The 15,000-nt window shown below is 39.0% G+C and overlaps 2 protein-coding genes across 10 annotated transcripts in view; one reads left to right on the forward strand and one right to left on the reverse strand.

Moving 5' to 3' along the window:
• The first annotated feature begins 5,989 nt into the window (after positions 1 to 5,989).
• On the forward strand, positions 5,990 to 13,721 carry LOC138042908 (SIN3-HDAC complex-associated factor-like). 2 transcript variants are annotated; one of them, XM_068888972.1, is made up of 3 exons: positions 5,990 to 6,127; positions 8,203 to 8,353; positions 9,523 to 13,721. In XM_068888972.1, the coding sequence occupies exons 1-3, from the start codon at positions 6,107 to 6,109 to the stop codon at positions 9,888 to 9,890; spliced, it is 540 nt and encodes a 179-aa protein (XP_068745073.1). In that variant the 5' UTR covers positions 5,990 to 6,106; the 3' UTR covers positions 9,891 to 13,721. The 2 variants fall into 2 exon arrangements, with proteins under 2 accessions (XP_068745073.1, XP_068745072.1); XM_068888971.1 differs by lacking the exon at positions 5,990 to 6,127 and adding an exon at positions 7,706 to 8,103.
• Positions 9,722 to 15,000, reverse strand: part of LOC138042906 (G-protein coupled receptor 83-like) — a 27,241-nt gene continuing 21,962 nt past the window's right edge. For all 8 annotated transcript variants that reach the window (XM_068888964.1, XM_068888962.1, XM_068888966.1 and 5 more), the window contains one exon: positions 9,722 to 9,855. In XM_068888964.1, the coding sequence (XP_068745065.1) occupies positions 9,808 to 9,855 (48 nt within the window). In that variant the 3' untranslated portion in view covers positions 9,722 to 9,807. The remainder of the gene's footprint in view (positions 9,856 to 15,000) is intronic.

A 15,000-nucleotide genomic window follows, 5' to 3' on the forward strand; every position in this document is an offset into this window, starting at 1 on the left:
CATCACGTGATACTTCGGTCGTCTTGTGATTGGGATCAACCGTTTTTAGTTGGTTGGGTTGATTGGGTTTTTTAGTGTTCTATTCGGTAAAAAAAAACCGTTTTCGGTTGGTTTGGTTGATCAACTTTTTCAACCGGCATCGAACTAGGTTGAAACGGTTGAAAAAGCGTTGGCAGCGACCACTGTCGTTTACGCGGGCCATAAGTCGGGCCATAAGTCGGCCGAGGAATCCTACCGTGTTGCTTTCCCTCAACTTGTCAACGCTGAGAAGTCTGGTAATGACTATTCCCAGGAGTTACCGCGTTTCAACTGAAAACGGTTAGAAAAGTGTTCTACTGGGAAACCTCAACCGCTTCAACCTAAACAGGTCGCGGTTGAAATGATTGATCCCAATACACCTTATTCCAAAATGGCCGCTGATTTATGCGGATACAAATTGGCCCTTGTTGCCTCGTTCAAGATAAAATATTCTTTTGAATTTTAAGCTTAAGAAGGAGGCATCAAGGGCTTATTTAAATAAAAACAAAAGAATATTGAAATGGCGGTCATTTTGGAATAAGGTGGAAAGAACACGTCCTTCATGTTGTGTGGGCTCACTTTGCAATTACTGTGAAGGAATGCATGGGGGACAGCGGGCTGAAGTTAAAGTCCTCAAACATATTATGAGGCAGTGCCGTCTAAGGTTGTGGACGGCGGTTGGATCAAAGTGAGTTTCGACTCATGGCAGAGGTCTGTTTTCCCGTACTCGTCAATCCAGGGAACGCAAAAGAAAGGAGACCCCCGCTAGCAGGGAAACTCATCAAATTATCTATGAAAAATTATGTACAATAAGCAGTTTAAATTAATAAGGATTTACTAAATAAAAATAATAATAAAAAGAGTTAAAACCATTCTCCATTCTCAATAAGATGATTACGAACAGCCTCTTAAAGTGGTCATGATTGCATGTTTTCAATTTTTACAATGTTTCCTGGTAGTTTATTCCAATAATTAATGCACCATCGGAAGAAACTGTTTGCATGCTGGTTGCAATTTGAATGAGGTGGCAGGAACATCCTGGAGTTACCATTCCTTGATGTAGGGGAGATGGGAGTTAGATGCAAATCTCTCTCAAGGTCAATTTTCTGTAAACAAGAGGCGATTTCCGAGTTCATGTCTGCCTCCTCTTCAAAGCGAGTCTATGTGCGAAGTTTTTGAAAAACCTTAAATAACATTTACCACAACCAGGTTTTCTGAGCACCCCAGCAAATCTCCAGCAAACCATTCTTTTAAAGAAAACCGCTGGTCAGCAACCTGGTTCTGGTCTTCCGAAGTTTTTCTTATAACAATTAGTTTTCATTCATATGTAAAGTAGAACTAATTACCATCACAAAAACTTCGCACTCAGACTCACTTTGAAGACGAGGCAGACACGAACTCAGAAATAGCCAATTCGGTGGAATGTGGTTAATTAATTAATCATGGAGAGTCTTCGTCTACCCCCGACCAAGGGACGGCCACTTCAGTTTCCCTAACATTTTAGTTGCTTTCCCGGATTGCCTTGAATAGTTATTAAAGCAACATCTAGCAGCTGAACATTGTACCATATAGCTGGTATTGGTCCTTTTGGAGATGAGGGTTGAGACATGCAGAGTTGGCGTATCCAAACGTCGTTGTTACCAGGCTACAATACAGCTTACATTTACACTGCATAGAAGTATGTCGGAAATTTCTCTTAATAACACATGGGATTCGTTTAGCACTTGAAGTAATTGTCCAAGGTGATTTGACCATTTTAAATCGATCCTCGGATAGATTTATACCCAAGTATCAATGATGAGGAACTCCAGAGTATAACCATGAAGAATATATGATTTTCTAGCAACATCATACAGGTGGTATGATATTATTCTACGTTAAATGACATTTGCCAAACTTTTGCCATTTAGCTCATAGGTCATTTAGATCATCCTGAAGAATTTCACTATCTGTAGGATTTAATATAGACCGATACAGCGGGTAATCATCGTCAAGAAATCGTATTATCAATGACACTTGTAAAGGTAAGTCATTCGTGTATAAAAGGCCTAGCACGGTGCCCTGTGAGAATCCAGAGCTTAAAGCGCACAGATCAGATATAATACCCTCTATAGTCACTTTTTGGGTTTTCTGGGTCAGGGATGCCCTCACCCAGGATAGCAGGCTACCATTTATACCATAATGACTCAGCTTATATAGTAAGCTATCATGGGGTACCCCCTATCAAATGCCTAGGAAAGATCCAAAACAAAAGCACTTTCTCGATTGCCACCATTTACTGCGGTTGCCAGATCATACAGTGCTGCTATAAGTTGGGTTTCATATGTTCTCCGTCGAGCCTTGCTGGAAACTGAGGATATTATGATTATCCAGGGGTTGAAAATTATCCAGAGTTGTTGAAAATCTAAACATCTATGAGATGCAAAAACGAACTTACGAACTCGTGAACCTGACTTATCGCAAATCATAATTTATTTATTTATTTAGTTAAATAAATTATGATTTGCGTTAATTCAGGTTCACGAGTTCGTAAGTTCGTTTTTGCATCTCATAGATAATGCTCTCAAACTGGGAGGAAATTGTTGATAAATATGAAGTTTTTTACTATCTTAATGATTTTGGGTTAGATTAAAGCAATATATTGTTGAAAAATCTTCGTGTTAATGAGTAACGTAAACAATCTTCGCATTAGTGACTTGAACCGATAAATTGGGTTAACCAGGAACCAATAAGAATAAAACGCAAACAGCGGTTACAAACATTTGCTTAAAGTGCATAACTTTTAATGAACTTAACGTTTCGTATGTTACAACATACATCATCAGAAGTGATTATTATTCAGTTGCACATAAATTTAAATTCAAAAATACAACTGAACGGACTGGGAACTAACGAAATTGATTGACACAAAACGACAACAAACGTTTTCATTTCATTGAGAAACTTTATCTCTGCTTCAAATAAGCTTAAAGAAATAAAGCAAGAATTCCTGTCATCGTTATGAAGACTGCTCCCATATCAAATTTCAACACAGTTATGCAAATTAGTTAATATTTTGTCCACACGATAAATCCACAAAGGCAGAAAAGTCTCACAAAAACCTTTTCCAGCCAAACCTTTTATTGAACATATTTGCTATGAGAGGCAAAAACACACTTCTTATTTCATTCCGTGCGTGCAAAAACAAGCAACACACTCCGTGTCAAAAACCCATGATACGCAACTAAATAAATTTCTCACCGGAAGTCAGGATCAAACCCCTTTCTGAAGAACCTTTTTCTTGAACGAGGAAGCAAAAAATGGACAACAAGCTTTCTTTCAAACAATTCTTGACAAACAAGAATTAGTCAAATTTCAAACTGTTTTTTTAACCTGAAGACTGTGCAGAGTTGTGTACAAATAAATAAAATTATAATTAGCCAGACAACAGAGATCCGACTGTTTTCGATTCCCTCCGGTTCTGAGTTTGTTAAACCCCATATCCAACCACATAAAGTTACTGGAGAATTTAACCGCCATTTGGTTTCAGTGTTGTACTGAACACCACAGTAAAATGTTAGAAATACAGCTCATTTTGATATCCGATAGCGAAAGATGCAATTGTTGGCAATTGAAGTCCGCTTTTAAGATATTCATTTTTCACCGCTTGTGTTGTTTATCGAATTGACGTTCCATTCTTGAACTCCATAAGGGTATATTTTGTTTAAGGATCCAATAAAACACCATTCGCATTACATCAGCTTGGCCGCCATGGCATACTTGTACTGTGTCTACCGTTTAAAATCTACCTGAATCTACGCCATTTCTACTACTCTCTGAAACTTACCAAAGATATGCGCAGAAGACTCTAGGCACAAAGACAATACTTAGCAGAGGAGTGGCAGGAAAGCCCTATTGAGGCAGGCATAACTCAGTCTTTTATTGCACGGCCTTCTGAGCTGGAGGGTCGCCAGTTCCATCCCCGTCATTCGATCGACGTCTGTTTTGACTTTCCTCTGTTCCGTGTAGCTGTAGCTTTGAATCACCCGTAAAATGGAGCATTGACAGAGGAAGGGAATAATTTAAAGATGCGCACTGAGGGCCACAAGCTTATCAGTAACTCTAGTTGAATGTCACGTGCTACCCCCTTAAAAGTAAGGACCTTTACCTTTACCTTTATTGCGCAACTTTTCCTTTTTCCATTTTCCCGACACGGGAAAAAACAAAACGGAAAAATTTAACTCATTTCTAACTGGATTGCCTATGGCAACCCAGTAATTATAGATGTCAATGATGTAGGACGATAATTACTTGCAGAGAATCTTTTACCCTTCTTAAAGACTGGAGCTACATTTGCAGTCCCCCTCCAATCATTAGGTAGCACTCCTTGGTCTAAGGATTGTGAAAACGTTGTGCTACTACTGAAGTTAACTCTGATGATTAATTCCTTTAATTCGAGAAGGTAGATTATCAGGGCCTACTGTGTTGCTTACATCTAGTGAATGTAACAAATTCTGAACGCCTGTCGGTGTTATTTTTATCCGGTCTGATCTATATTTAGATTAGATGAGATCAGGTCTAGATTTGGCATAGAACTGGTATCTTCTTTGATAAACATGGAATGGAAATAAGTATTAATAGATTAGCTTTACCTAGCCTATTCTCTGTCATCATAATTAAATTTTCTGCAATGGCGGGAGCTGATGTTATATTGTCTTCTAAGATAATTTAATATATGTACAGCGAACACAATTTTTGCCGGTTCTTGGAGTGAGCTGAGGAAAACAAACGCCAGGATTGGGGAAATGTGGGTCGTGAGACCTCCAGTTGCTCGCTCAAGCCCGCGCGCGCAAACACGTACCAAAGTGTCAACAGCAAGAGTTGTGGGACGGGGACTACAGTTCACAGTCTTTAGCCGCGAAGACCCAAAAGACCAACCATTTGTAGGCGTCTTTACAAATTTAAGGAAGCAATTTCTCCTAAATTATTCGAGCCGGGGTTCGAATCCGCGAACTCCCGCTCGGTTGTCCATCTTGTCCGATTGTCAACCCATTGGCCCAACTGGCAGCTGGTCGGAGCTGGTCGGCAATTCACGCGCATGCACAGAAGAGAAAAAGGTCCTTGGAAAACAAGTCGCCGCCTCAAGTACAAACTCTCTGTATCACAAAATGACTGTCCCAGACAAGGACCTATTAGTTAACCAGTTAACCACACTCTTGCAAAGCTCCAAGAAAAATACCATTTGCATGAATCACATTCGTCTTGTTGGAAGTTGCTGCAATTTGTCAGTCCAAATCGTTCCGAGTCATTAGAGAGATTTAGCATCACGTGCCGTTTCACGTAAAATAGAGAGAAGGTTGTGATTTTAGCTTCGCGTGACCCACGGCAGCACGAGTATTTGGTTACAAAAAAGTAAAAACAAAACTCGGAGTCTTTTCAAACATTATTTGTGGAAAATGACGCCGTATAAAATGAAAATCCTTTCCCGTCAAATTTTAAGAGTTTCGATGAAGCTGTTTTGTCGGTCAACAAAGAGTCAACGCGAGTTCATAAAAAAAATTGTGGCAAGGAATCAGTTATGAACTATCTTTTACCACGAAACCTAATTTTTCCTCCTTTGGCACACCGGAAAACGGTTTTTGGGTACTTTTTTCCGCAATTTATGTAGAAGAAAATTTCACGCACACGGCAAACGTGAAAATGCTTACTTTCACGTAGAAATGGCAAGCGACAGCCGGGAAACGTAGAAAATGGCGGGGAAATTACGGTCACGTGGTCACTTTTGCCGTTCGCGTTTGATGCTAAATCTCTTTTTAATTCGACACCGTAAGATGGCGTCACAACGACCTTGTGTCCATAGGAGCAATCTCGTATCCAGAGTCCTCGGGCTTCTTGGTCAGCGGGTGAGCGCCCGGAGAGACTCTGGGATAATCGATTCCATTTTCCCAGAAAACGTGGGTTCCGGTCTTATTACGTATGCTTGAAATTTAACCGGAAACAGAAAAGAGAAAACCGGGCGGGTTGAAAGTGTTCGAGAAACAAGAATTTTAGTCTTACACACAAAGAAACTGGAGAAATGATCACTGGTTTGCTGTAAGAGCAAGTGAAGATGAAACCTCTGACGCTTTCGGTAAGTGTGTTTTTAGTGTTTCAGCGTACATTCCATCGTTCAAAATGCCATCGTGCAAGCAACACGATCGACAAATTTTTGTGGAGACGACACAAATGTCCTCCTCTACTACGATTCGATTAGATGTTTCCGTAATTCTGAATGGCTTCGACAAGACCTTATTCCACGGATTTCTCCTCAAAGAGACTGATATAATGTTTTCCCACGGTACTTTTGCAACAGCAACAGTAATCACTTTTTAGCAGCGTGGGAAAATTCCCGTACGGTATAAGACATAATTCAAACTTCGTGGTTTTTTATTTTTGTGATTTACATATTTCTGAGTTTCAAAAAAACAAACAGCACTGAAACTAGTTTTAGATTTTGAATCTCCTTCCAAATTCTGGGGCTTCCGAATTACTTACCGACTTCCTGTCGGACTGCCATTGTTACGGAAGCGGCCAATCAAAAATATAGTTCAAGTCGATTATCCCAGAGTCTCTCCGGGCGCTCACCTGCTGACCAAGAAGCCCGAGGACTCTGGGTACGAGATTGCCATAGCAAAGAAACGATGACCATCTTGATATCGTATCACTATTTACACGCAAACAGTTTATTTTGTTTCCGGCTAAAAACGCAGCCGCGTGTTGATAGCGACCTTCTCAAAATGAGACGCTATTGTGCTCGAGAACAGGAGTCAAGTCTTTCCAACCTGCATTGAGTCGTCTTCGGCAGAATTCACGCAACGCTTCTCTCTCCAAGGCGTACGAAGAGAATGGTGTGACTTTGCAAGCGTGACAAAATTTACAAAACTCCAGAGCGTTATCTGTTGCCAGGAAAGCTGACGACCATGCACTACAATTTCATTAAACAGTAAGGCCATCATTTTTTTTTTTTAGCGTTTACCGTCGAATGCGTTTCTGATATTGGGTCGGTCGGTCGCGTTGGGAAAAAAATGCTAAAAAAAAAAAAAATCATAAGCATTCTCGGAATCAGCTTTTAATACTGTTGTCTTTGGTATGTTCTCGGGAAACGCCATCTGCCTCCTTGGTAGACACTTCTAGTAATAATTTTTGGAAACTACGTTCAATGTCAAATACTGTGCATCCACCTCCAAAAAAAAACCCTTCACGTCTTATAGTTACACCCAACTCACTCTCACACCAACTAGACATGTTTAATTGTTAATTATTTCTGTCTGGGTAAAAAAAGTAAGTGATCAAAGAACTGGCTGTACATCAGATTCAGGTAAGATTTATATGTGTTGATCAGTACTACATTTGAAGTCGCCGAAAATGAGTCCATACGATTTAACTTGAAGATAATAATTTGAAAACAGCTTGTGAAATGAGGCATTTTGGTATGGTTCAATTCGTCCCCAAGCCATGTTCGTGTTTAAAACACAAATGGCGGCATTTTTGGCGGTAATTTCAAAACTTTCTCAGGCTGACGTTCAGCCAAATCCAAAATTATTTTGCCTCAAAGATACTAAGTATCGATAGAAAAAGTAAAACAAGAACGATTTCAGGGGTTGGCATAGCATCAATTCTTCTTAAGTTACACCATGTGTTTTTTTTCTGCAAACACAACGTGCCGAAAGATGCCCCGTTGTGAGCATGCTCACTTCGAACTGCCTCACAAAACCCTATTATTCTCTACGTTTTTTTAAATCGCTGGACAAAGCAGGTACCTTGCTTTGCGCACTACACCGCTGTCTTTTCAAAGAGTTTCTCCTTTCATAATTCATTTGATAATATTTTTCTCTTGGCATGTTTGCCTCTCACCGTCCTCGCGTTTTCCGATCGCGTCTGGGTTGTTGTATTTGCGGTGCCAAGTCGTCCAGTTCGCGATTCACGTCTTCGTCCAAGTATGAATTATTATTTAGCGGCTGTTTCCAGCTGAATGAGAAGAGGCAAGGAGAGATTTGCAATGCTTGTGTACTTCTTGTCAAACGATGGAAGAAGCTTCCGCCTGGAAGCTCAAAGAATTGGAAGCATGTGCGTGAACTATCTTGTCCCATCTCTTTCACGCCGTCTTTTTCTTTCGCTTGTCATTTCAATTCCCCGATGTCAGCTTTAGAAATTTTTTCCTCACAGGTCGTAGACAGTAAAGCAACTGTAAAGAGAACCACAAAACCAAGAAGAAGCTCAAGATCATTGAGCTTAGAGAGCGGAAAAGACACCAATTCACAGTCAAACGGAAGAGCAACAAGTGGAAGGAAAATTAGTTGTGGAACTGAGACTCGAGGTAAAGCTTTCATGCAAATCAATTATTGTTCTGTTCTTATTCTTTCATTTAATTCTCTTCGTGTCCTCTCGGCGATTTCTCACAATGACAGATTGCCATGTATTTCAGTTAAAGGAACAGGTTGATTCTCTCTAAGATTAATTCATGCGCGCGTGGTAAATATTGTTTTCTGCGTTACAATTAGAGGACGGAAATTTATTTAAAGAACTCTCCTTACAATACTTTAGTTTTATTTATAACTTGATAAGTGCAAGTATTTAAGTTCAGGGTTTATAATCGCACTTAAAGTCAGGAGAATATTTCATCAACCCGTGGGTAATTTATTGTTGTTATTGGTATACTAAAGAAATTTTCAAATTTTAATTGACTGTGGTGGTTTGATGGAGGCATGATCCGTGTGATTCGCAGCAAATGTGATATATCTTTCAAGGAACCATTCAGGAGATTTTCCGTCTAACAATTCTCTTTTTTGAAATAGTTAACTAATGATGATGATAATAATAATGCAATCATTGCCATCCGTTTATTTTAATAGTCTTAACCTTATCTGGCTAAGGTCAGATGCTCTGCTAATCTGGCAGGATTCTTGTTTAAGGCAGCTATGTACTTTTTTTTTTAATCAGCTGGTTGATATAAAATGCTGATCAATGCATTCATCTTTCTTCACTTAGATGCCTGTGTGTACTTAAGTAAAACCCATTGACTCCTGAACTATTTCATCCCCCCCTCCCCCCCCCCCCCACCCATTGACGAGTAAAATCATCTTGTGAGAGACCGAGTAAAATCTATTGAGGTTCACTCCCAGAGGCCAATCGGTTAATGGGAACATAGCTTTTGAGTGGATGTACAGTTCGTGAACCAACCACCCCCCCATTGATGAGTGAAATCAGCTGACGTGAGAGTTAAAAAATCCATTAAGTCTTACTCCCAGGGGACAATGGCTTAATTCATTTTACTTGTACCAGTTGCCTTGTGCTTAGGGAGTAAATTATGCACAGTCACTTTCATTTCCTTTTCATGTGCCATCTTTCAAGAATTTCGTGATCTCCATTATGCAAGTGCCTTGACGATAACCATTTAAATAACTTCAAAAAAGGGATGCCATAGATTTAGAAAAAAAAAAGTTTACAGTGATCCACAACGTTTGATGTTAGCTCCTTGAATTGCAGATGACGAAGAACTTGAAACAGACAGTGGTGATCTTTCTCCATCTCTAATGTGTGGATCACCAAGTCCCAGCCCAAGTGATATCTCAGATGAGTGTTCATCAGGATCCTTATCATTGCAACCTGTTAGAAGAGTCTCCACAGCTTCACAGACATCATTTCTCTTCCCATCTCTCACTTCTTCTGCAAATAACAAGCTCCCCTTTATTGATCTGTCTACGTGGCGTCGTGAGGAAATCTGCTGTGGCACCATATTCAGGGGACCTTATGGTGAAGTTCTTGTGGACCCTAAGCTTCTGAATCCCATATGCACTTGTTCTTGTAGCGCTCGCCCCCCTGTGACAGTGAACCCAGAAAAAAGTGAAACTTAGGACCTTGAAGGTGTGTTCCATGATAGTGCATTTTCGTGTGTGTTACTGTAAATGGATCTATCTGTGACAGATGCAGTTTGTTGTAGAGTCTTTTAAAACATGATTCACACATTTGTGTAGCATGTTTAGGTAAGATGACAAGAAACTCTCCAAACCCGACAAAACTTACTTGATAAATGTTTTTTTAGGCATACAATAGTTGACACCGTTTTATATGATCTCAATAGAAGTTGTTAGAACATTTTTCAATAGGTAACTTTGTCTTATTTGAAACATATTCTTACCAGTAAATTAAGCATTAAAGAGTTTAAGGAAGAGTGCAGCTGAGTTGTATTATATGTGATTTTCTCAGGCATGTTTTCCAATCCTGTCACTTCTCTTATGGTTTTCACTTAAGACTTAAAAAACTATATTCAATTATTATGACCTGCAAAGGAGGTAGTTTTAGTAAGGACAATTGAATGTGGTTGAAGTATTTATTGCGTTTTTTTTAAACTTGATGTTTAGTAAGTCAAAAGGGAGTTTTAAGATTTCTTTAATGGTCACTGTTATGTAAGGGTTACATGCATGGCAATATATTATTGTAAGCTACTATGTTATGTCATCAAATTACAACCAAATTTCCAGTAACAAACAGCACATTTACCTTTTTAAACACAAAGACGCATTATAAATGGGGTCGCCTATTTCTCTTTTGTTCAAATTAATTCAAGTATGACCGATTATCCAACATGGCAACCAACAACCAGCAACAAAGAGACGGAACCCCTAAGAGATAATTTTTCCAGCACAAGAAAAATGGATGGGGGATTAAAAATAAAAATAAAAGGTAACATCTCATAGCCTATTATGGACACATAGCTCAGCCTCTGTGTCCACAGTTGATTGACAAATTAATTGATCATGCACATGTGCCTAGGGCACCACTCCTTCTATAGTGCGTCTTTGTGTTAAAAGGCCTTAGTTCTTGCAAAAAATAGGACAACTGAAACAGTCCTAAGTTAGGTATTTTTCCTCAGCTGTTTTTCATCCTGTGGCGTGCAAACTTCGAAAAGGCATTAGTGAAACACCGACCAGCGAAACAACAAAACAAAGCACCAAACACTGAAACGGCTATTTTCTTTTCTTTTTTTCTTTCTTGAAAACCGAAACTTACAAGAAAACAAATTGAGCAGATGTTGGTCCTGTTGAAAATTTTGTGGCATCTGCAAAGAGGGTAGGTTCGGTCTCCAGTCGTGGGTGTCTCAATGCGCAATCTGGATACAAATGGGCCCTTTGCAGGATAGTGATCACATGGTACAAATCCGCCACACTGGGACGCAAATTGCCCACTGGGACATCTAGAACAAAGAAAATTTAGATTAACTAGCATTAGTGTTAGATGTCCCAGTATGCAATTTGCATCCCAGTATGGCGGATTTGTACCAGTATGGCGGATTTGTACCATGTGATCACTATCCTGCAAAGGGCCCAATTAAGTCATCTTTCAGTGTGTTGGAGTTTGGTTTCGCTGTTTTGTGGTTTAGTAATGCTCAACTTCAAAAGTCATTTGCAGAAGACAGGCACAGTTTATCTTCTGAAATTTTGGCTGTGATTTTTGCAAAATAACCTAAACACAAGGGAGTGTCACCAACCACCTGCATGCATAATAACTCTTCACACAACTAGGGGAAAAGGATCTTGAATACCATATGACTTTTACAACCAAATGAACTTGTCTAAGTGAGATTTAATTTGTAGTTTTTTATTTAAATTTATTGTAGTTTTTGTCTCGCATTTGGCCAAAATTGTATTGAAAAGAGACACTGAAGTTGTTCAAATTCAGGGACTGCTCATTATTTGGAGGAGGGGGGTGGGGGGGCTGATGCAATTAAGGGGGAGAGATTTTTATTTGTTAAAAAAGGTTGCGCTACAAAGAGTGGTGTGGTCTCGTTAATTTTGTATACAATTGCTTCAGCCCTTCCCTGTGGGTATATAACTTGCCTTCAGATTTGGCTGCCTTTGTGAAATTGAGTAAGAGACAGGTTTTTCACATTCAATTTGTTTGCTCAACTTTACTCTTACTTGTTAAAGAAGTCTTGTTCTTCAAAGTTTCTCATGACCTGATAAGTGAGACACAGATCCGCGGACAAGACAGCTTTGAAATTTAAAATTAGTAACTGTACAAAATTTCTTAGTCAAATCTGAGGGTTGCTAATGACTTGTTCCATATTTCATCGTACATGTCTTGGCATGTTAAGTACTTCTGATACTGACGCTACTGATATTGAGTGTTGACAACCTCATATATACTTACAACCATTATCAATGAGTTTCATGAATTTGTTACGTTGAATTTACAAACAGTTGGGATAGTGACATGTGAAAGCAGAAGTACACAAATCTTGCCAAATATTTTGCTAGGATTTATTATTCGCTGGATAAAGTTTTCAAAGCTGTAATTTTTTAGGGCCAGTGAGATATGCCTACGTATCCTTACTCCAGCGGCTATGTTATTTGTTGCTTTAAAAGTTCGTCCTTCATCATATGATAAATGTAGCCAAAGATTATTTCTACAAGATCAATTTTATTGTATGGATGTATTATTTTCTTACAACTTTCCAATCCATATTACTGCTAAATGTTCAACCTTTTTTGGTGTCATACTTTGCATCAACTCATTTTTGTAGTTTTTTTAAAATCAATATTGGTCACAAGTTTTTGTTTATTACCTTCATCAACTTTCGTGTTTTTGTTAACTTGAAAATCATCCTTGAGTATGATCATCTCTGATGACATTACTTTGTACTAATTATTTTTCTTTTGCTTATCCCCTATATATACTCTTGGATAGGCAAACCGTAAGAAATTAAAAATAGGTGAAATATTAAGATTCGAATAGTATTGTTTTATTTTGGACTGTCTTTACATTAATTACATGTTGGTAAATGAAGCATTGTGTGCCTCAAGGCAAACTCATCTCTGATGAATAATTTCTTGACCTTGAACAGTTACCTGTTTTCCTTAGGTGTTTTTTAAGTCACTTGTTCCTGTTGAATTCACTGACAAAATATCTCTGATTTTATTTTGTATCAAATTTGGGTACTGGGCATTAAGTTTTCAGTAATGTCTGCACACTTTCGCATAAAGAGTTTTTTCCTTAACTCAAATTTTAGAATTTAAAACTTTTTCAGAGTAAAAGGACTCACTGCACTTCATGAATTTTCATACATTTTTTCTTTTTTTTATATTTATTAAGTGAATTAGTGATTGTAATACATCATTTACTCAATGAACAAATACTGTTGAACTTCTCAATTGTCAGTGTCCTCACAAGCAAGTTCCTTCCACACTGGGGAGGTGCAGGGAGCTTTCCCAGAAGGGGTAGGTTGTGAAGATGTTGACAGTCTAGACTATTCTTGAATCGGTGCGGGTAAAATGCAGACTTCAGATTTGGTGCTGCATATTTTTTCATTTTTCAAACAAGGGGAGACTGTTGTCACACCTTAGTTGCATCGTCAAGACAGTGGTTTGCAGTCTGCATTTACAGTAACGGTTCCTTGACCACGTAACGGAGCATACTGTTCCACATTTTCTTTTCCGTAGAATTTTTTAGATTTCAAATTAACTATGAATCCAACTAGAACTTTGTAATATATACAAATTGTACGTTGCCTAGAGATGTGTAATACATAGTTAACTTCTTAATATTTTACACAAAGTGTAACATTCTTACTACTTCTTTTGAATGTAATAAGGTAGACTTTTATGGTTAAAATATGACGTTAATATATTTACAATAAAGCAAGACGATGACTTTTTATGTCACCGTTGTACGGAATTTTTGATGAACTCAATGCAGATTAATTTCCTCGATTTTTCTTGAGCAATCCATACACATTCTCGTCACCACAGCCTCGGATCAACTTAAGGCTCTGGGAAACTCTATGTAGGAGAACGTGAGCAGTAGGGCTTTTATAGCCAAAAATTAGCCGATCACGTTCCCAGAGCCTCCGTTTCCCTTGTCCAGCAGAACGGGTCGCGGGAGGCTCTATTCTCGTCACCAGAGCCTCGGATCGACCCAAGGCTCTGGGAAAAATTGTAAAAATTGCGTTCATAACTGCGAAGATCATAGCTTCACTTGAATACATTTTATCAATCAAAACAGATTTCAGCATCTGGTGTCACGCAAGTGAACATTGCTGTATTTTCAAAAACAAAAACGTTACGGAACTGGTAACTTGTAAATGATTTATTTCTAGATTATCTTCAACCTCGTGTAGATAAAAATCCACAAGAAAGAGTTTAGACTGAAAATGGCAGGAAATGAAACCGTTTCTCAACAGCCAATCAAATATGGCCTATTTTGGATTCAACCAGAGTCTCTCTTTCCCGACCGCTGGTCAAGGGAACGATGACTCTGGAAACGAGACTGAAAATTGGCTATTTGAACCTTGCAGCGCCTGCTCACTCCTCGTGCTAAAGTGAATGCACCAATTAGAGACGCTTTTGATTGTTCTTCACGAAAACCAATGAGAAGACACCTCGTTTCAGGGTTACCCAGAGCTCGTCTCTCCCTCAGTCAAGAGAAGAGCTCTGGGCTCGAGATTGAATCCATACATTGGATGGCTATGTGGGCGCATGTACTTGATATTCGTTACATGAGCCCGCAAAGCCATTCAACTGGTTTGCGTTTAATCCACTGTAAGAAGATGCGAGAGAAATTAGCATACGTGAAACAGGGAGCCATAATTATTGAGTTAACTTTGAGGGCCCAAAATTTGAAAAGGACACCATAATTAATGACGACCGTTTTCATTGTTTTCCGAGCTTAAAGGTACGGTAATACGAGCAACTTGTCTTGCAACATTGCTGAGAAACTAGTCTAAATATTGTTGCGCGTTTTGCATCCCACACACAACCTGTCTCGCACCAAAAAGAAATGTTGCAAGTTGTTGCTGCAGTGTGTTTCAGAAAGTAGAACTCCGTTCTACTTTCTGCGACACGCTGCAACAACTTGCAACACATTCTTTTTGTTGCGAGACAGGTTGTGTGTGGGATGTAAAACGCGCAATATCGCTTTTCGACTAGTTTCGCAGCAATGTTGCGAGACAAGTTGGACATTTTTGTT

Source organism: Montipora capricornis, chromosome 3 (genome assembly GCF_036669925.1).
Source record: "Montipora capricornis isolate CH-2021 chromosome 3, ASM3666992v2, whole genome shotgun sequence".
Classification (NCBI taxonomy): Eukaryota; Metazoa; Cnidaria; class Anthozoa; order Scleractinia; family Acroporidae; genus Montipora; species Montipora capricornis.

Coding starts and splice junctions, on each gene's coding strand:
- LOC138042908 (XM_068888971.1), top strand. CDS start 7,876: ATGTTTGCCTCTCACCGTCCTCGCGTTTTCCGATCGCGTCTGGGTTGT. Junction 8,104..8,202: donor GCTCAAAGAATTGGAAGCAT/GTGCGTGAACTA, acceptor TTTTCCTCACAG/GTCGTAGACAGTAAAGCAAC. Junction 8,354..9,522: donor TTGTGGAACTGAGACTCGAG/GTAAAGCTTTCA, acceptor CTTGAATTGCAG/ATGACGAAGAACTTGAAACA.